The sequence below is a fragment of the Panonychus citri genome, unplaced genomic scaffold (assembly GCF_014898815.1).
Source record: "Panonychus citri isolate SS breed McGregor unplaced genomic scaffold, ASM1489881v1 Contig00134, whole genome shotgun sequence".
Taxonomy (NCBI): domain Eukaryota; kingdom Metazoa; phylum Arthropoda; class Arachnida; order Trombidiformes; family Tetranychidae; genus Panonychus; species Panonychus citri.
In genome coordinates this window covers 1,858,252-1,881,317 of record NW_026515539.1, presented here as the reverse complement: position 1 = coordinate 1,881,317, position 23,066 = coordinate 1,858,252, and the positions used below count along the sequence as shown (strand labels likewise).

At 28.6% G+C, this 23,066-nt stretch overlaps 1 protein-coding gene across 2 annotated transcripts in view; it reads left to right on the top strand.

Moving 5' to 3' along the window:
• LOC128391146 (adenylate cyclase type 6-like) overlaps window positions 1–23,066 on the top strand; it is a 29,899-nt gene that overhangs the window by 6,000 nt on the left and 833 nt on the right. Inside the window, exons 2-21 of one of the 2 annotated variants that reach the window (XM_053350993.1) lie at window positions 6,852–7,948; window positions 9,783–10,009; window positions 12,172–12,321; window positions 14,075–14,211; window positions 14,686–14,925; window positions 14,988–15,146; window positions 15,239–15,389; window positions 15,589–15,691; window positions 15,749–15,840; window positions 15,993–16,122; window positions 16,195–16,421; window positions 17,749–17,846; window positions 18,083–18,284; window positions 18,851–18,964; window positions 19,083–19,240; window positions 20,654–20,714; window positions 20,785–20,943; window positions 21,009–21,149; window positions 21,219–21,311; window positions 21,400–21,511. In XM_053350993.1, the coding sequence (XP_053206968.1) occupies window positions 6,964–7,948; window positions 9,783–10,009; window positions 12,172–12,321; window positions 14,075–14,211; window positions 14,686–14,925; window positions 14,988–15,146; window positions 15,239–15,389; window positions 15,589–15,691; window positions 15,749–15,840; window positions 15,993–16,122; window positions 16,195–16,421; window positions 17,749–17,846; window positions 18,083–18,284; window positions 18,851–18,964; window positions 19,083–19,240; window positions 20,654–20,714; window positions 20,785–20,943; window positions 21,009–21,149; window positions 21,219–21,311; window positions 21,400–21,511 (3,739 nt within the window). In that variant the 5' untranslated portion in view covers window positions 6,852–6,963. Of the gene's footprint in view, window positions 1–6,851; window positions 7,949–9,782; window positions 10,010–12,171; window positions 12,322–14,074; window positions 14,212–14,685; window positions 14,926–14,987; window positions 15,147–15,238; window positions 15,390–15,588; window positions 15,841–15,992; window positions 16,123–16,194; window positions 16,422–17,748; window positions 17,847–18,082; window positions 18,285–18,850; window positions 18,965–19,082; window positions 19,241–20,653; window positions 20,715–20,784; window positions 20,944–21,008; window positions 21,150–21,218; window positions 21,312–21,399; window positions 21,512–23,066 lie in introns of both variants that reach the window. The other variant, XM_053350992.1, reaches the window with a different exon arrangement.

The window sequence follows — 23,066 nt, the reverse complement described above, 5'->3', positions numbered from 1 at the left end:
AAGAAGATGTTGAGAGAATGAATTGGATATGGAATAAGTTAAAAGTTCTGATTATCTTCATGTGACCCATGAATTAGAAAGTAGGAGAAGTGATTTACTTTGATTATTTTCCTGTGGCGGGAAATCGTTGCTTGTGTAAAGCGCTTCAATGATCTGTCAATGCCAATCGAAGTAAATTTTATATCCTAGAATTTTCTGACTCACCTTAATCCAATTCTAACTGTTTTTTATGTTCGAAAAAAACTTTTACGACCCTCGTCCAGTGTTTCGTATTTATCTACCTGATAATTTACCTTCTCATCCATGTACAACTGTCTTGTTTACGTCACTTTGAGATCAAAATAGAGATAAATTAGTTCAGTTTTTAAAACTGAATCGTTATCATGATATATTATCATGCTGTTGGACATAAAGAGTTACAATATCGACTGAGAATAGAATGATAAGAATCGTTGATTGGAAACTTTTCTCCGTTTTTGTTCTCATTTTCCTTGTGATCCTTAATAGATAAACGATATAAAATGGTCAATAGGTATTGTTAATATTGTTTATCAGAACTTATTGACTATAGATATGATTTCATGATGAGCCATCCCCAGTTCTGGTCAGTATTATCGCACAATTTGATCTTTGCAGCACAGCTCTGATCTGAAAGCTCAATGAAAAGGAGCTCATTCTGTGAAATGCTGATTCTTCAAAACAGAACTTTTTATCTCTTACAATTCAATTTCTAAGGAATAAGTATGAACTTTCAAAAAGAAGTTCTGAACTGAAGAGCAACTGAAAATGATTGTGCTTATAATAAACGATAATATTGTTGACAGAAAAAAAGTTAGAAAGTAAAAGTATCAGTTCGATGAACATTAGAAAACCAATTAAGATCTGATTTACCAACATTCTCCTTAGCTGATTATCACAATCGATATTTTCTATCAGGAAAGGGACGAAAATCTCTTTATCGATTTGAATATCATCAAAAGGAAAGAATAAAATTGTTAATGATTATTAAAGATTCTTAATAAATTCAGTAAACAATTTCGTTTAATTCAACATGATAAATCTCGAATATCGAAAGTTTTTTTATGGTCTAAAATGATTCTAAAATCATAACAATAAATTCAATATAAGATTAAGATCATTTCCTTGATTCTATTCACATTTATTTCCACTGAACTGAGTCTCATGAGGACAATTACCATGTAACATGTAGTTTTTTTTCTGTCCAAAACAGTTTAGACTTTGATTGAATAATTAATAGTTTCTATGATTCTATTGAATATAAATAATGATCTACATTGTTATCATCATGAAAGGGTGTGGTAGATATTGAATTGAGTGTTTTTGGTGTAAATCTGAATTCATATTGATAACTAAATTTGATTGTATATGTTTTACTATTGATTGTTTTGGTTAATAGTCACTTTCTGGTTGTGAAAAAATGAGACACATGAGAATTGAGTTGAAATTGATTCAGTTGAAAGTCATGAATCAATCTGATTATTAAATAGAATCATGATTTTCAAATCATAAAAAGTTGAATCAACAATAAAAATGCTATTATTGTAGTTGTATATTTATGTAAACTCAACAATTTAAATTGTAAAGTTATAAACTAATCAAGTTAATCTATATTAACGATTAGATGGTCACTAAATTGTTGATAATCTTCATTCAATATTGACAAAGTGATTTAACAGTCCAATTGATAATCTGATCTATTATTAGATTGTCACAGATTCTGATAAAGGTAAACTCAACAGTACGACTTTAATTTAGTTCAAATTGTGATAATTATCACATTAATTGTCATTGAAACTTAAAATTTGAATTATCATGGTAATTCAAAGTGATCCTCAAGACAAGTATTCAATTTAATTTTTCATTATTAATTACTTTCTCTGTCCACTAATTACTCAGATATTAAAACTAATCAACAGAACTGAAATGGATTATAAATCAGTTTGAATGATCATAAATTGTTATCATTGTGATTTAGATCCGATTTGATTTCTACATTGTCCTCTTCATGTGTAAATCATAATCCTGGTAGATTAGCAGACTAAATCAGTTGATTAATAACTTTCCATTTCTATCACTTGAGCTGTTAAATTATTTCAAAGTTCTGTTGATTTTCAAAACGAAAAATATTCAACAATGGAAACTGAGTTTTACCATAACAAAAGTTTATTAGAAAGAAAATCCTAAATCTTGTTCATCTCTTGGTGAACACAAGTAATGAGCTTTTACTCGGAATCGTTAATTATCCTAACTTTTATTCATCACGATGAGTTACAACTTTTCTTTCCGGGTTACCATGAATGATAATTGTAAAGTATATCCGTTTCCTGTTGTTGGCATATTTATCCCATGATAAACATTAGATTAAGACTATTGTTATTACTCATGATACTTTATGGTAACTAATAAATTATAATATGAGTTTCTTAATGTTAACATTAGAAATGATAACAGTTCTGATGAAATATGTTGAATCTTATTAACAGAGGATAATAATGAATTCCCTGAGTAAACATGATCAGAACTTCATGGAGCTCAGGTTATTTATCATTGTTTATTTCTGGTCGTTTTCATTGAGTATTCAGTGTAAGTCTATCTAATACATGTGTAGATTTATTGATTTGCATGTTAATTCAGCATTCTCACGGTGAATTACATGGGCAAACCGAAAGGGTTTTTGGATATTCAAATTTTTCTTTCTCTTTCGCCATCATTATCACCATGAATACTCATGAATATCAATGATGGTGAAAGTTTTACACACAAATTGTTAACTTTCATTACTGGACAATGATCATAATCAGTCTTGGTGACAATCTAATCCAATTATCATGCTGATTTGCATGATTATCAAGTGTCAAGTTAAATGAATACAAGTATAACTTATAAATATTTTGATAAGATTAATTATCTCACTCATTTGAAATGTTCATCATGGTTGAACTTTTAATTGATACCATGGCGTTGAAGTTATGAATTAATTAGTTAGAAGAAAGCAATTTGTCATTTTTTTTTGTTCTATTGAATCTGAATATTTTCTCGATTGAACTGACATTCTAATTGAGTTGTAATGATGTTAGAACTTTTTTCTTCTTCCTTTCTTTTCTATGTCTCCATGTTGTCAGAATTTTTATCATGCTGATTATCATTCGTTTGATCATTATCTTTGATTCAATTTCATTGAATAATTTTCGTTCATTTCCAATTCTTATTGTTGCCTCATTAAAATATTATTAAATCAGACTTGATGTTTGCAGTTTTATTATTTGAATTTTGTTCAGAATTACAAATTCTGGTTACATGAAAATGATTCAAATTTTCCAGAATTAATTGATCATGATTGGGTTTCTTATTAATTTCATCAGTTCTGTTTCTCTTGAACATGTTCTGAGATTTTGTTTCAGCTTTTGTGGATAAAAATCAAACAATAGGAGATTCATGGTGTAATTCACCATTCCTCTGAATACTCATGTGACTCAGAAAAAGAAATGATTTTCATGACGAGAAAAAAAAGTTCTGTCAGAATTTTATTTCTCTTTTTTTTGTCTTATTTATTTGCTGTCATCTTCATGGAGTTGCGATTGTTACTCTCAATAAGAATCAAGATGAGTTCAATATCTTCATGAGCATCATCATCTTCATTGGATTTTATTTATCATGAATCAATGAACTAATATAGTTGAAATAAATTCATTCTTGGATTGATAAAGACTCATTCAAGTTCATCTCAACTGATTCATCAATTTCTATCGTGGTAATTTTTCCTCATCGTTTTCATTGATTAGCAATAAAAAAAATAACACATAATAGAATTTATTATTTCCATGAAAATAGATTCTCTTTTTCTGTTTATCTCTCTTCTGAGTATTCCCTGTAAATATAATAACCTTTGAACTCTTTGGTTTTTTTGTTCTTCCATCAACTTTTTCCACGCTTTAACCAATATGATATACTCAGCATCCTGAACTTTCAACAGAACGCAAAGTTTTCCCATTAAACAAATAGACTCATTAAAAGTCACTTTTAATGTTGTACTTTTTTTGTTTATCCTCCTCTTTTATCACCATAATCATCATCATCATCATCGTCATTAATAGCTACTCCACCCAATAGATTCTGATCCCTTTTTTATATATGATTATCTGATAAAATTCTGAATCTTATTGTTTTCGCATCAGTCCACAGGGTGAATGATGTATTACTTTGAATTGGTTCAACTGAACATTATTAAGCTTTAATTGTGATCATCTAATGAATTTATAGCTTCAAGTTCAATGGTGAATCAGTTAATCGTCCTCGTGATAATTAACATTTTCATTATTGCTTCTCAATCTAATCTTGGCCTAAATTAATCAATAACAATAATTTCAAGTTGACAGTTACAATTAACAGATTACAATTTGGGTTATCAATCTGTAAATTTCAACGGCGTTTATGAAAATGAGGGTTAACTCAATGAATTGAATCAATATAATGGTTGAGCTGAACAAAGTTCCGGATAAAGCAAAGTTCTGGTTTAAGAATAAGTTTCATTGAGTATCAATACTTTCCTCTCTCTATTTCTTATTTCAGGTAAATATATCTTTAATTGTTTCCCATTTTTCATGGGATTTCTCATGAACTTAATCATCATGATTTTTATTGTCTTATTCCCACAACTCTCATGAAAACTTTCAAGAATAAGAGATACAATATTCGGCGAAAAGTAAAAGCAATGGCCTCATTTTATGGTGATCAATAAGATCAAGGTAATTTTATCTCATAAAATCGTGAAATTCAAGGTTAAACCAGAAATTCATGGCTATATTTTCATAATGAATTCTGTCAAGAAAAATCTGGTCTAGAGGTTGAATCACAATCAATAGAAATACTCTGATTGAACATGAGGGTATTATTATTGACAATTAACTTGATACACACTAACCATCAATCTAATAAAGTATTTAGATCAGATGAATCATTAAACTTGATTTTCCATGAAAATTTGAATCAGATAATCAATGGAAAACCAACAATCTATTCAAATAGTAATCTATTTATAATCAACTTGAGCAGAAAAGTTAATCCAAATTTGATTATGACGTTACAACGAAAGCTAAAATAGCAACAAACGAAAAGTAATGGACTCAAAACAGAAAAAAATTAGTTTGACCTTTTGTTTTGTAGATAAAATGATTTCGATTGAATATATTAGATTAACAACGAAAAGATAAACTGTATTTATTGAGGAAATTCATTTTCTATTCTATTTTTCTGATATAATATATAATCGGAAATAAAATTCTTCCTTTTTTTTATTCTATTTCTATTTGGTTTTCTATTTTAGTCCAAGTTATAAATCAGATGAAAAGTCTCAGTATTGATTCTGCTCAGTCAGGTGACCAGTCATTCTGATTTTATCACATGAAATGATCTGAATAGTATCAATAATAATTCACCTTCAGGGTCAAAAAAGGTCAGTGTATTTATTTTGTAATCTATACGATAATGATATCACAGTCAAAGAGAAACATCTTGTAACAATAACATTGGAATGGTTTCTTCACTTGGAATATAATCATTTCTATGGTTCAAGTTTGATGAGTTCGACAGTTTTTAGAACTTTTTTTCTCTCTTTCTCCCTCCCTCACTCTCTCTCTTTCTTCAATAGTTTCAGGTTCTCATTCTAGACTGAAATTTTTTATCATCTACGATAAATATTAGGTTGATTCTTTTTTCGTATCATGAAATTAATGACTCACCCCAATTGATTTCCAAACAAGATTATCTGTCAAGATTATGTTGTAATGTTTGTTTATCAAAGATACAATTACACAATTCTGGTGGTTTTCATGTTACTCGGGTTATTGTGTTATTATCGTGATGAGTTATTTGAGTCTATCATGAAGATATTAATAACAGTGTTGAAATAATTGTGATAATAATACCAGTTGACATTCAGAATCATCCAAGCAAAATGTTGAGTAAACTGTAGTATTCATCATGGTGATGAATCAACAGTAGACATATAATACATGAGAACCCAATGAACTACTCAGGTTAATAATTTACATCTTTCAATGGTGATGATGATTTAATTGTTATCCATTAATTATCCTGAATAAATCTCTAATCTCTATTTTAATCAGTGTAATTAACTCACTTTGATGTCTAATATTTAAATTGCAAGAATCAACTGACAATCAAATAAGCTTGTAGCAATCATAGAGACTTTAAATTCATACTTGAAATCATCTCAGTTTTATTACATTTTTTTACCTTTGATTTTATCATGAACATAAGAAATAATCTTTTGTTAATTGTTGATTCAATTTGAATAGATATTAAATTATCTTACTCTTGTATTATATGAATAAAAGTAATAGCCTCCGGGGGAAATCATAAGTACATCTTATTTATTATTTTCAATAATTTCATAACTGATTCCATGCCGATGATTCAGTTTAACTGTATTATAATATTTCGTGATCTTAACAATAGAAAATATTGAATTTGAAATAAGTAAAATTAATCTTTAAATCATCAGAATGAGATTATGATTGTTTGATAAATGATTAAGAGAGAAGTTGATTAGATTAGATTTAAAATCTATTTCTTAATCCTTTACATACGTATTGATAACTGGTATGAACGAATTAGATTGCTAATAAGATGATAAGATAATTGTAATTCATCTTAACCAAGATTAATATTTAATAATCGGAAAGGTTAATCTGATTAAGTCAATTCTCATGTGAGCTTAATTGTTTGTTACCAAACGATAAATTATTTCGATATTATTAATCTGATGATAAGTTAATTATTCTCATTTCCATTAATCTCTTACTTTTCAGATCGAAACAGAATTTCAAGTGACCAGAGTTTATAAAAGTTTATCAATGGACAGGATCAAGTTAAATTAATGACTATCTTTGATTGTGATTTAGTTTAATTAAATTAAATTCAATGTCATGTTCCAATCAGATTGCTTTGAAAAGTTTTGGCAGTGGGAAACTTGGACGTTTGAACTTGAAAGACTTGACCAAACCCACTTTCATTTTGAAAACTGACCAAACCTCTGAGAGTGATGATTCCAATGGACAAGCGATAAAGATAAAAAATGTGAACACTGAAGATTCACCTAATCAATCTGATTGTTGTCGAATTGAAAGTTCATCGAGAAACAATTTATCAATCACTTTGAATGACCATGACTCGGATTTTCATGAGATTTCTTCAGGGAGAAGTGATAAAAAAGGGTCAAGTGACAAGGAGAATGGTGAAGGTAAGATTAGTCGAGGTTCCAGGTTAAGGTCATCATTGACATCGACAGCGTTTTACTTTCGTCGTAAGCGAACTTGGCAAATTGGATTAAGAGGATCAACTAGAAGAAACAATTCAATAGAAAACAATACAACAACCACAACCTCTAATCCATGTTCACCGGTCTCAGGTAGTTCAATTAATCAAATCGATGGAGATCAACAATCAACAGTTAACTCTTCATACCGTAATCATAATCCATCCCAACGGACACTTTATTTCGCCTCGGGGTCAAGTGATTTTGTTGGTGTCCATTTACCCAAGTTGTCCAATGAATTCAATGATGACCATCTTGAAAGCGGATATCAAAAGTATTCCCAAAGGCAGAGGCAAAAATCACTGGTGATTGTCAATCTAATTGATATAATATTGAAAATATCTTTCCTCACAATTAACCTAAAATCAATAAGATCCTCATCAATATCATCTTCAATCACTTCCTCACCACCTCCTCTCAATGAGTATTCCAACTTTACCAATACTGATTCTGCCTTTGGACCTTTATATGCACTTCCATGGCTATTGAACAATTGTCTAATCATTATATTCATTACCTGTTGGAATTACTGTGCAAACAATTATCTTCATATTGCTGCTGCATTTACATTGGCAACATTTAACTTGGAAGGTAAGTTTAGAGTTGATTATCGTTCTGTAATGTCATTAGTAGAATTGAGACAAAAATTTAAGCCTTTTTTTAGTTATATTTATTAGGATGATCAGAAATTGATTATCAACACGTATATTAGAGAAGTCTAATAAAATTGAATTGACAATTGTATGATGAAATGGTTCAAATTATTACAGTATGATGATTTCAATATTTTTATTGAATAAATTATTTTTTAGTGAAATTTCAACAATTAATTAATCACAATTATTAAATTTGTCTTTTTCTATGAAAATTCATCACGAGATCATGAAATTTTCCATACTCAATGGTAAAAATTTCATTTCATAAATTTCAATTTTGCTAAGACCAAATTGAATTTAATTCTCCTTAATAGATTATTAATTGTTTCACTTATCAAAGTAAAATATCGAATTTTATTTTCAATTTTAAATATTGAAATCATTATTCATTTCTAGCATCGACGATAAAATAATTTGAGGCCATTTCATCATTTTGACCTGAAGTTTTTAATTTTTCTAATAGTTTTCTAGTAATCTTAATTTTATTGTTAAATTACTCTCTAAGATTTTCTTAGTTTAATTACTGTTGATTGTTAGTTAATTTCTGACTTTGATCATCCTAATACATGAGAATGATGATAAATGAATCGATGATCATTAGATTGAAACTGTTTTTCATTAGCATGATTTTCTATCCTGTTTATTATTATTGTTTTCTCTTAATAATATAACATTTTCTTATGTTGTGACGTTTATTTATATTTATTTGTATTCTCACTCCCAGTAGATTTCGTTTTTTTTACAAAGGGATTTTCAAATTCTGTTCACTTTGTTCTCACTCAAATACTTTGGAACCTTGAAGTTTTTTTCGTATTCAGAGTTGTATATTTATCTCTCACTCTCTCTCCTTTTCTTACTTTATTTTTGGAATATTTCGCTGAAAATTCTGGTGATGATCATGTACAATGTAAATTCTGTTTCCCCTCGTGTACCCGTAACTTTAAATCGAAACTTTTTCTTCACTTTTTCTTTCTTCCAATATACAGGGTATTCAACTTTATTTTACGCGCGTTTTCAATTATAACCCAAGAACCTTTCGCCCTACAACAATCGAACTTCGTAAATAGATACTATTGAACATTGGAGAACTTCGAGCAACATGTAATGTAAACATGGGTAGTTTTATGATCTTTTTCCCAAAAAAAACTTCCAATGACCTCTAAATAAGTTCCTCTGAGAAATAGCTTCAGTGACCTTGAAATTTTTCACTGGAGGTTCACCAATGTTCAAAAGTATCTATTTACGAAGTTTGATTGTTGTAGGGCGAAAGGTTCTTGAGTTATAACTGGAAACGTGCATAAATAGAGTTGAATAGCCCTGTATAACCTATTTCTCTACAGTTGAACCTAATACTATCTGATAGAAAAAAAGAAAACCTTTTCAATATTCAAAACAATACAAAGAACTTATCATCATCTTTTTTATCTTGATTCATTCATCTTCATATTCACCCAATTTTTCATCATTACAATCTCTCTTTTCTTTCATCCTCCCTGTAAATCTCAAGAGGTTATAGTGATCTTGTTTTTGTAGAAATGCTGGATTATTGTTTCAACTCATTTACATGGGGTGAAAGTTTCAATGCGACGCCATTAAATTAATCATGAAAAAATTCAAAGTTTATCTCAATATCTGATTAACTTGCTATTTTTAATTGGAATAAAAATTTTCTATTCCTCATTGAATTTGTTCAAATCAACTGATTGAAATTGTATTACTTTTATTAATGTTTCATTTGTTCAATTTTTTTTTCTTCATCTTAACTTTAGCTTTACTTGGCTTCCAATTTGATGAAGATTTCAATAGGTTACACTTACCTAAAGGTGGGATTGTTTGGCCCACCGTGTTCATTGTTTTTGTTACTTTTGCCATGATGCCGTTACCCCTTCGTTGGTGTGTCCTCTGTGGCCTAATGACCTCCATATTTGATATAATATTTATGTGCCTCACTTTCATTTTTGATAGTCAAGAATCACCTTCAACATTTAGTAGAAAGGTGAGAGTTACCATTAAATTCAATTGCTTGCACAACAAATCAATCAATCAAACTGTTTGATTTGTAAAAATCTCACACAATTTGATGACATAATCTAATTTAGTTTACAAAAAACAATCTTCATTTTTTGATTGTTCAATGGTTTGTAGTTGATTGTCTCACTTACCTGGTACAAAATATTATCTTTTTTGTTCAATGATTTGCTCAGCATTTTGATGATTTTCACCATTCTAATGATCAAAAAGTTAATGATTCGTATCGATATTAAATGTCAACAGGGAATTCAAGTTCATAATCATGATAAGCGTTTCAAGGCCACAGTTCATTAAATTTAATAACTTTAAAGAGAGGAAATCGTAATATATTTATGAACAGCTCTGAGATAATTGAAATCAGAATTTTCTTGATTCGTTTATTCAATTAACTTTAAGTATGTTATCTTTTGATCAGAAATTTTCTCAAAATTGAGTTACAAATGATACTTTTATCATGATTTTTTCTATTTATTCATTGACCTTCATGAAATATAAAAACTCGAAACTATCAATCAAGAGTTAGAACGATATCAAATATCGCAAGTTATCATTATCATTATTGTTCTATGAATACCAATGAAATGTTAACATTTTATGACACCTACATGGATTTAGAATAAGAGTATTGAGAATCCAGGAGATATGAACCACAGAATTTCACTGAAAAAGAAAAGAATACGATAGTTTCTATTTTTCTTGCGATATTATTTTTAGTTCTAAGAATCAATTTCAGAACTTATATGTTGTATTTTCTCAACAACTGTTTATCGATCAATCGACCAATTGAATATATTCCATCTGATTCCATGATAATAAAAACATGAGATACTTAACCAAGTAAAATGATCAGAAATTCATGATAAGAAGGGTATTCATCTTGATCCAATATTTAGTAGGGTCAAACAATGATAACACAGTTATGATGGACACAACAAATATATATTAATACTAATATAAACCCTTAGGTTATACATGATATTGAATCAGATGAGACCAGAAAGCTTGAGATAATTAAGTTTGATAACATGATTATTATCATTACATGATAAAGATAAATATTGAAATTGTCAGAGTGTAAGTTTCAAAGGGGATAAGAAGCCTGGAAAAAAATATGTCACCAGAATCAGAATTGAAATGGTAAAGTTAATAATTGATTTTCTTTTGCGATATTTTTTTTCCTTACACCGAGTTTTGTCTTGCCGAAGTTATTTTCATCATTATATCTGGACAACTGAATTTACCAAAGATTCACTACCATGAAATATACTGAGTACATGATAGTCAAGGTTATCATTTTGTTTTTGTCCTCTTTTCACTTGAAGCTTTTGATTTTTGAAGCCTTTCTATTGGTGACAATTCTGATTAGTCCTCCTGTTGCTTACATGATGTTCAATGATATTTGACATGAATTTGAGTCCAGAATTCATCTTGACGATCATCATATTTTCATTTTTCCATTTTCTCATGTATTTCCAATGTCTAGATGTCATCTGATGATAGTTCAACTTTCCAAGACAATATTTTCTACTTTTTATCATTTAATCTAAGCCCATGATAATGGACATAGATTCTGTCTTTTAATACCCTGATTTCATCATGAGATTACATGTGTACGAGTTTTACACACTGTAGAATATATTATAAGAACTTTTCTTTTCGAAAAATTTTGTCAAAGTTACATCTTTGTCTTCCACATCATTGGAACATCAACTCATCCTCATCTCTGGTTTTCACCTAGAAAAAGACATAATAGAAAAAGATTACACATGAAATTCATGTCATCGAAATACAACAGAATTGAATTTTTTAATTTCGTTTGAACTCTCAATTATATTTGTCATTATCATTGACATTTAGACTCCAATGTCTCTTTCTGATTGATCAGTTTTAAAGTCTTATTGGGATCTTAACTGTTACTAAATCATCTCAATGTTTTCACCCTGATGATTTCATGGAAAATGAAATATTCAAACTTGATCCTTCGTTCATTGTTATTCATCAAGAATACTTTTAAATCTGATTAATATCTTTTTCATCGCCTGGTGATAATCCAATGGCATTAATTTTGATTGATGTTTTTTTCCTTTCTCTTGCCCTGTTTCCTTTTCCTGGTTCTGTCTCCTTTAGTTAACTGCAAATATATTGATATATTTATGCATCAACTTTGTCAGTTTATATACCAAATATTTGACTGATTGTGCCCAGAGAAATGCTTTTCTTGAGACTCGTCGATCCATTGAAACAAGATACAAAATCGAGCGAGAAAATGGTAAACAGGTAAGAACTTATTTCTCAATCCTTACAAATAAACCGAATTTGGATTCTCAGTAAAAGAAGAGAGTTCCAATAATCATTAAAACGAAATTTCCTACGAAGAACTCGTGATAATTTAGAAATGTATGAAATTACAGGGCAATTCGGCTACTTTTCTTATTTCTTACCGATTTTTTCTTCGATTTTTTCGGTAACTATGAGTCTTGAAGGAAGCTTGAACAATATGAGAAATACTCAATCGTCCTATTGAAAGATCTATGCCAGCGGTGAAATAACGTGTTTCAAAATCATTTGAAGGTATTAATAGTTTATAAAAGAGCATATTAAATGTTAATGTCAATTATTTACGTTTATATGAGTGTAACGTCAAATTTTACATGTATGATAGTTTTACTGAATGAAAGATTTTCAGTAGGATTTAAATCAAAATTCAATATCTTACAAATGACATTTACAATGGACTCAAAACTGTGATTCTGATCTGAAAAAAATGCGACACTAATGAAATTTTGAAAGTTGATATTATCTGAAATTTGTCGAATCTGTTAAATGCAATATTAACAACGTTCTAACAATCTCCGATTTGTTCATTAGTTTCAACAAAGAAGTAAAACTTTTAGCCCATTACTAAACTTTCTTGTTAGAACTTTCTAATTTCGAGTATGGAAAAAATTTCGAATATTAAAGTTATTAAAAGTTACATGAGGTGTCAACTCGAGTTTATTATAATAATAGTTTCCCTTTTTTGCTATTGTTTGAAACTTATATATATTCAGATACACACAGAACTTTTACCATGGGAAAGAAAATTTGTTCAAATTAATAAACGTCATTGAGTTTTTTTTCGTATCATGATTATCATGATTATCATGAAGTTATCCTGTTCTTGCATAAAAAAGTGCTGAAGTTTTCAAATTCACTCCTGATTCAACTTCAACTCAATTAATTAGTGTATTTAATTATCGAGAAAATCTCATACAATTTTCAAGTTTAATTCTGGTGATAAAAAGTGATCACCATCATGAGCACGTAATGATAAGTTCCCTCTTCTCCTTAATCATTTGTCTCATTAAACTTGAAACTTGTTGAAGTTCATGATGAAATGGTGACAATTTGAAACTAACTCATTAATGAAATGAGCTAAAAGTATATTGAGATTATTTAACTTTTAATAACTGAACTGAACTTACTCATTACCAATCCTCCCATAACTTTATTCATGATGAATCATTTTGTCTATCATGATAATAACCACCAAATTCATAATTCCACAGAAACTTTGAGTTTTCATCGTAAATTATGAGCAACTACTGTTAATAAGGTCACATGACATTCAGAAACTTACTGAATTCACCCTGATAATTAAACTGAAACATTTCCATGAAATTATAAAGAGATGATAATGATTTCATATGATGAGTTTTATTTCATTACATATAAGATAATATAATCTGAAGAAAATGCTTTAATTAATTGAATTAACATGATAATGAAAATCACTAATTGACATTGAATACATTTAATAGGATCAAAGTTATGGTTAACTGTTGTAATTAAATCATGATGATCATGATTAACATTTCAAGAATTTTTCTCTTAATGATTGTTATCGTTTCAATTCCTAATATTATTATTTTCAGGCTCATTTGCATCTCTGATTAATTTCTAAATCTTTTTTTCTTCCTTATCTCTTTCTATTATATTTATCTCTTCCCACATCTCGATTATCATGATAATTTTCATGATGATTCTCCAGGAGAAACTGTTACTCTCTCTTTTACCTCGTTTTGTGGCTTTAGAGATAATTAAAGATATCGCTGAAGAGGAAGATCACAGGAAACTGTTATCAGCTCAATTTCATAAGATTTATATTCACTGTTATAAAGATGTCAGGTAAGTTCATTCAGATGATTCTTAATGTTGATGAGAAATTAACATTATCATGATGTATCATCTTATCAAACCGTAGAAAAGATGAAGATGGAAATAATCTGAATTCTGTAATCAGAAAGTTTCATCTCCATCGTTATTATTTGAGAGAAACAAAATTTTCACCAAACATTGAATTCTTTTCATCATTTATCATGTTGATTTATTTATATATCTCTTTTTTTCACATTCCCCATGTCTAACTAATATTTGAATTCATCTTGTCCTCTCTAACAAATAAAGTTTAATCATAGTCAGAATGATGATCTGTAAATATTTCATCTCTTATTCTGGTTACCATGGTTACGTTCTGAATAATTTCTAACTTTTTCACTGCAATTGAGAAAAATGTTATTATAAATGTGATAAAGTTTTAAATTTCTTATGATTCTCATGACCTTTTTTTGGTAATAACTTGTGATTTTTCATTTTTCATAGTATTTTATTTGCTGATATTCAAGGATTCACTGCTCTGGCATCGAGATGTTCAGCTCAAGAATTGGTCCGTCTTTTGAATGATCTATTTGCCCGCTTCGATAAACTGGCTGCCGAGAATCATTGTCTTCGAATTAAATTATTAGGTGATTGTTATTATTGTGTCTCTGGTCTTCCTGATCCTCGACAAGATCACGCTCAATGTTGCGTTGAAATGGGTCTACATATGATCCAAGCGATCAAGTAAGTCAATTTTAGTTCGAGATTTGATGCCAAAATGTTGATCTATCATTCTAATCTTTCAGACGAGTTCGAAAAAAGACGGAATTCGATCTAAACATGAGGATAGGTATTCATTCGGGAGCAGTTTTATGTGGTGTTTTGGGTCTGCGAAAGTGGCAGTTCGATGTATGGTCAAATGATGTTACCCTGGCCAATCACATGGAATCGGGTGGACTTGCAGGGTATGAATATTTTTTCATGTAATTTTATCTTGGTCAATATGATTCACTTTTATACATGTAATTGATTTAATTGTTTCTTTTTTTTTAATCAGCCGAGTTCATATTTCAAAAGCAACTTTAAATTATCTTGGTGATTCGTATGAAGTTGAACCTGGCGATGGACAATCAAGGGACAATTACCTGAGGAATCATGAGATTGAAACATTTCTGATCAAACGAACTGAACCAACAAACATGAAAAGGGTAAATTATTTTGTTTACTTTTTTCTATCATGTTTCATGGGTTATTATCATGTTGGAATTTTAGATATAACCTTTCAGAACTTTTCAACTTTGTCTGATTCTTTCTTGTTATATGAGATTATTGAGGAAAATTTGTTGTTCTCTTTACCTATTTGATTTATTATTTTTTTCTTTTTTCTTTCTTCATTCGATTCTTAAGGTGTATTCATCTCATGGTGTTATCTGTTCATTCAAGGATCGAAGTCTAAGTCAAGATTCTACCTCAGTTTTCCCTGATAACTGTAATCCACCCAAAAGAAATGGTAAATGTTCAGTTAATACCTTAGGCTCTGAACCACTGAATTCAATTTCATCTACAGATGAAAGCAAACGTATCTTTAGTTCATTAAGTTCACAAAGTGGTGAAGATGATGGAACCGTTGAATGGACTCCAGAAATACCCTTCGGCAATGTAAATATAATTTATCTTCATCATTTTCTCGTCATTTTTCATCATAAGTCTCAGAGAAAGATAATTGATCTTATTATTATCAATTTGCTTCGTTTTTTCGTGTTCTTTTCCATCAAAATTTTCCCTCTGACCATTACTATCAATTTGGTCAGTTTAATGATTTAAGATACTCTCTTGATGATGATCCATTCGAGATTGATTCGGCCACCAAGATTGCTCGAAACTTAAATAAGGTCAATGCAAAAGGTTTATCAAAGGCTCGAAAAAGTGGCAAAAGTTCAGGTAAAAGTTCAAATAAAATGATTATTTCAATCAATTCAATTGATGGATCAATGGAAATGGATAAAATTACAGGACCCATGGGAATATGCGACTCTGAAAGTCACCGGAAAGATGATGACGATGATGATTACGTTGATGAAAAACCAAAGAAACTTAAAGCTGAAATAAGATTAACGGTCAGTCAACAAGTAGATGAACTTATTGACCATTCAATTGAAATTGAATCAAACAAGAAGATGATTAAAGACAATGTTAAATGGTTTACATTGTCATTTAAAAACTCGGACATGGAAACAAAAGTAAGTCATGAAAACGCTGGAAAAAAATATCAAAATTTCACTAGAATCTCAAATTAATCAGAGTAATCCAATAAATAACCCAAACCATTAACTGAAAACAATCAAATAACCTTTAAACACCATGTAGCTTATCACCGATTTCATCATTACCTGTAGCAATCATTTCTCTATCTGATTGTCATTAACTTAATCCTCTCAGAATCACCAAGAATCCTAATAAATATCTTATCAATTTTCATCACCAGATTCTAACCTTTGATATCCAATTGAGACAATTGAAACAATTTAGATATTTGAAAAAAGCCTTTGGTTAAATGTGTTTACTATGTAATAACAATTTGATTCCCTGACCTTACACTTCTTGATTGTTGACTTTACCTTTTCTCATTAATAACTCAACAATCAACCAAATAAAACAATCGAGTAACCACTTTAACAGGTAACAATCAAGGTTGAGATTAACTTTCTATTTTCACTCTGATTCAATCATAATGAATTAATGGATAAAAAGTTAATTTATGTTGTTGACAATTCTGAGATTGTTATAACCATTATTGTCATGATAACAATATTAATATATTAGTATCATTATCAATAAATGAAATCACTTGAAATCAGTTTAATGTACTTAGGAAAATTTAATTGTTGCTAATAATTAATTGTTATTAATTTGTTACCCTCTAAACTTTAAGAGGTGATACTTTGATTGACAAAATTAATGAGAGATAATTAATTGTCAAGATAATACAATCCAATTAATCAGTTACTTATTGATCTTTCACAACTTTACTCAGTTAGCACGTTCATTTTTTTATTTTATTTTTTTCTCTAAACAATTAATAGATTGTTATCATAACTGTCATGATTGTTAACATCATTATCTTAATTATCAGAATAATTCAGGAAATAACTATGATATTAATAAAGTCTCCTATTAATAATAGTTTCTTGCACAATGAAGTTATTAAAGAAGAGAAAAGTTCTGAATAGATTCTGAAGAAATTAATATTATTATTTACTAATTAACTTATCATTATGATTATTATTTAATAAAGAACTTGAATTATTATTCTAAATCGTATTCTTTTAATACAAAAAAAAATAGGTGAAGAATAAAATAACAATAATGATAATAAGTCGACTCGGAATTCTGAAGCTCATTTATTAATAGGTGAAAGAAAAGTCTTAGAATCGTCAGAATCTCTCTCTCTCTCTCTCTCTCTCTCTCTGAATTTATAATTGAACTTTTTCGAATGATATAAGTACATATAAAACTAAAAGAACTTTTTTCTTCATTTCTTTTTTGTTCCATGGTGGTTATCGATAGTTTCATCAAACGAAAGACAGTGTATTCAGGTCCAATATGCTTTGTATTGCTGTGATATGGCTTCTACTTTGTGGCTCTCAACTTATTATATTTTCAAGGTAAATCGTTAATTGTTACAATCAATTGATTATTTATCGCATTATCATGTAATCATAACAAGATAATGTTTACTTAATCATTCCAGCAATCAACTTAAACGCTGTTTGATTGATCAAATCTTCATATTAATTAATTTGTAACAACTTTTTTTTTTCTTCACTTTTCTCTTTCCCTATTTATCTCTTCAAATAATTAAACCTGATTATTATCATTACTTAATTATTATCATAATTAGATCTTTAATTCTTGTTACCTTATTCATAATTGGTTCACTTATCATGGGATTATCGTTGGCAATTACCTTATCATCTGAGTTTGATTGGTGTTGTAAATCCTTTCAGAAACTTTCACATTCCCTGGATGAGTCTCGATTATTTTGTAATTTCTTAAGCTGCTTGTTAATTATAATCATTTTTTTAGCGACTTCATCAACAATCGTAAGTCCAATTAAACTCACAACAATTAACTCGACCCATAATTAAGTATATTCTCCAAGTCAACTCAATCTATTGTGACCTGTAAATAAATTAACGCTCACAATGTAATCAGACTATTAGTTTAATTGTATAAATGGTTTACCAACAATCTCAATTATGTCTACAATTGAACGCAAAGTTCAGCAATGAACAATGTCATCTATCATGATGAGTCCTGAATTTTGAATACCAACACATAATAATTTGCTTTCCTTTTTTGTTATAAATTACAATGATAAAAAAAGGAATCAAAATATTCAATTGTTAAGAATTTCAGAATTTACAAAATGTTCAGAATCTTAAAGATTTCAATCTCTTTTATCCTGTAAGAGTGAAAACTAATACCTATTGGAAGCATTTATTGCTAAGAGTTATTATCATAACTGTTAATATACTTTTCTCATGGTTCGAGGTGATTTTCAATTTATTTCACTCCCCATGAACATTTGAATAACAATTGAACTTTTTTTATTTTTTCTTCTTCTTTTTCAATTATCTCACATGTTATGGAACTTGAATTTTCTCAGTTATTCTGTGATTCAATGGATTATCATCTTAGCATCAATTCAACTGAAAATTCATCTTCTCCATCTTCGCCCTGGTCCCCTGGTCTTTCAAGTCAATGTTATGTTTATCGAGAGGTTTGTTCGTGATAATTTCAAGCTAATTAATGTTTCTCACCAGAGTTCTGATCTAATCTTTGTTGGAATGGAATTATTTTTAATAATTGATCAACTTTTCTTAAATTTTCATTCTCAGTACTTCATTTACTCTTGGCTATTAACTATGGTCGCTTCAACAGCATTTCTTAAACTTCCTTATACCCTGAAATTCATCATACTATTCACCATGACCTCTGCTTATATCATGATGGTTATATTTTTACTCAATCATATTCCATCCATTCCAAGAGATGAGTAAGTTAAATATTCAATTATATCATTAATAATAAACTGTCATTATAACGGATTAGCAATTCAATTCTTTATTGATGAATCAAAATTAAGCCTGAAACAAGAAAAAAAAGTTTATCTCAAGTTTTTATCATGTTATTTATTAATTTATCCTTTCATCTTAATAGTAATTCATTAATCATAAAGTTAAGATACATGATGATAAGGCTTTTCATGTAATTATTGAACTTTTCTGATCCTTTTTGAAGATTCACATGATTTCATTTCATATATTTCATGTCTTAGCGATTAGCTAATTGTTGCCATTATGTTTCCGGTCCGTTAATTGATTCACAGAAGCTTGACCAACATCCGGTTGAATGAAAACGAACTTGAAATTCATGTGTATCATAATTTGAATTAAATCTTTTGAAGAAAAGAATAAAAAAATTCTATTTAAAAGTTCCAAGCATAATTTGAACATTTTCTTTGTCAGAATAAGCTCCAATGATCTTCATGGGCAAGAATACACAAATCAGAAGTAAAATTTTCTCTAAAAAGTAAATAAAAAGTTCTGACTGAAAACTTTTCTCATATAAAAAAGCAAATGAAAAAACTTTTCCATTGACGAAAAAGATTACAAAACTGAGTTCATGATAAAATCACCGGAACTCAAATAGTCTTTTATCATCATTGTAATTCTCAATGGAAAATACCGTTACAACGAAAGAGAAAAAAGTTCGGTCTCTTGTTCATTAGAGTTCATTTTATGTACATACTTTGAGAAACTCACAGGAAATGAGGAATAAATTCAGATTCATTTTGCTTCATCAGAATTTCAACCCCTATCTGAACTTGGAATAAACAAACAATCAAAAAAAAAGAAACAAATCTTCATGAATACAAAGAGAAAACTTGGTCGAGAATATAATCGGAACGGTGAAAAATATGGATAACTGAATTTTCACCAATTGCTTCTGGGAATGATTCAGGAAAATGAATGAAAAGATATTTATAAAAGAATACGAAAAAAGTTTGGAATCAAACTATTGAATAAATTAGAATCAATATTTTCATGGTGATATTATTATTTCCTAGTCATATGTTACTCTATTGTTTTTATTACACCCAATTTTTCAATTCTGAACTTTATTTACTCTTGAATAGGTTCTGAGCATTCTGAGTATTTAATCAAAAGTATAAACAATTGAGTAAAAATTGATATTATACAATATCAAATAATATTTACATGAAATAAGTAAAAACGATCAGATGAACGATGAATATTGGATAGAACTCAGTTACCTCGATAAACTTTTCATGGAAAAAATATAAATTTCTAGTTTAAATTTTGATTCATTTGTTTTTCTCAATAATTTTTGATTGATTTACGATTGAATAATTGTTCTGATTACCATAATTTTTCACATCTTTCAGAACTAGACCGTTGATATTGATTATTTTGTACTTCTTTGTGGTCATCTACCATTGTCGATTGGTAAGATTCAGATGAGTGTTTATAACGAAACGAAAGTTAATTGATAACTTGTCTATTATTTTCAATTCAGATCGAAAGAACTTCGAGATTGGATTTCCTATGGAAATTACAAGCTCAAAAAGAGCTTCAAGATATGAGGGAATTGAGACACTACAATACCCAATTGCTGAAAAATATTCTACCTGATCATGTAGCTACTTATTTTCTAACTCATGACAGAACTTCAGATGTAAGTATCTCATGGAATTGTCCTGATTAATTGCTTATAATTAACTTTTCCAAACTCATCTACAGGAATTGTATTCTCAATCATATGCTTGTTGTTCAGTTCTATTTGCTTCCATACCAAATTTTGCCAACTTTTACTCTGAAGATATTAACAATGGTCTTGAGTGTATACGATTACTAAATGAGATTATATTTGACTTTGATCAGGTAAATTGTTACAATTATGAATGATTAAGTTAATTGGTTAATTGTCTAATCTTTAATTTGTTAATGAAGCTTCTTGATGAGGATCGATTCCGTTCAATTGAAAAAATTAAAACAATCAGTTCAACCTACATGGCGGCTGCTGGTTTAAGTCCTAAGGATCAGGTAATTAAGTTAATTGTGATTCACTTTGAATTTCAATCTCAACTAATTGGGACAATTTATATATTATACTTTCTCTAATCACAATCAGAATAAATCAGCAGCTAATCATTTAACCTGTTTAATTGAATACACATTTGCAATGAAGGAATCACTTGAGGAGGTTAATAAACATTCATTCAATAATTTTAAATTGCGAGCAGGTAAGTTAACTTATTATTATTAATTGTTGGTTAGATTGTTACTGATTTAGCAATTTTGTTTCATTGTTTGATTTATTTATTAATTACATTGATTGTTTTACCTTTATTATTTTAATATGTTAAGGTTTAAATGGTGAATTGACTTTTGTAATAATGTAATTATTATCATGAAAATCAACAAGTAAAAAATTAATCAATGATTATCATTATGAATTAAGTAAACAATTGATTTAATCAATGTTTATTTACCTTAATTATCATGTATAAAATTATATATTGAGATATAAATTATATATTAAATATTGAGTCTACCAAAGGGTAAGGTAATATTATTAATATATTAATAAATGTACTAGTATATATGATTAACTGTAAAAATAAATTGTAAACTAAATTATTCATCATCTTAAATCAATTTAAATTAAATCATCAGTCGATTGTTTCTTGATTTGATTTACATTGATTCATATTAGATATTAACATTATCCTGATTGTTAGTCTTATTACAATTGAAAGTAAATTTTGCTCATCAACAATCAACAAGTTTCTCATTTGATTGTGTACATTGTTACAATCGGTAAACAAATTGACTGTTGATTAATTTAAATGAAATTAAGTTTTAAGTTGTTATTACATTAGTTGATTAGTTTATTATGATTGTTATTACTTTTCGTTGAATAATAAATTATATCAATTAAGTTTTCTTATTATATAAAAGTTACGATTAACTTACAATTAATGTATTCAGAGTCTAGACTTGATTATTTCAAGTTGATTATCATTAACTGATATTAATGGTTAACTTATTGTCATTAAACTGAAATGATGTAAATAAATTGTGGTCTAATAATGATAATTTGGTTGATAATATTGATAATCAATTTGATTGTTAATCGTTTTTATCAATAGTTAATTCAATATCATGAAAATAATAACAACATAAAACTTAAGTTTGATGTTGTATTAGTTTTTTGTTGATTGTTTGTTTGTCTGATTTTGTTTGATTGTCTAATTTAATTGCATAACTGATTAGCATCACTTGCAAGGTAATTGTGATGATACCGTTAATTAGATAGCTGATTAGATGAGTTGATAATGGTTAAATTATCTAATGGATATTATCAGGAGAGAGACCAGTAGATTGGTCAGTGAATGTTAACTGTCAGGTAAATAATTTAATTATTATTAAATCAAATTAGAGCCCAAATATCGTACCTGATGATCAGAATACGGTGATAACAATTAGGATGATAATGGAGATGATGCTGAAATTAATGGGTCTAAATATCGTCATTGCGACGTTTGATTAATATGTAGTTTTTTTATTTCGCCTCATGATAAATTTAATCTCATTATGAAAATGATGAGGATGAGAAATTTATCCTTAGAGAATCAGAAATGAAGTTATCTTGAGTTTCCTCATGGATCTTTTTTTTTATATTAGTCATTAACGTCATCAGAACAATTTTCGTCTAATTGACCTTAAACTTTGTTTACTGATTAATCGATTAGCTTCAACTTGGGGATATTGATCAACATGAGATAATAATGTTGA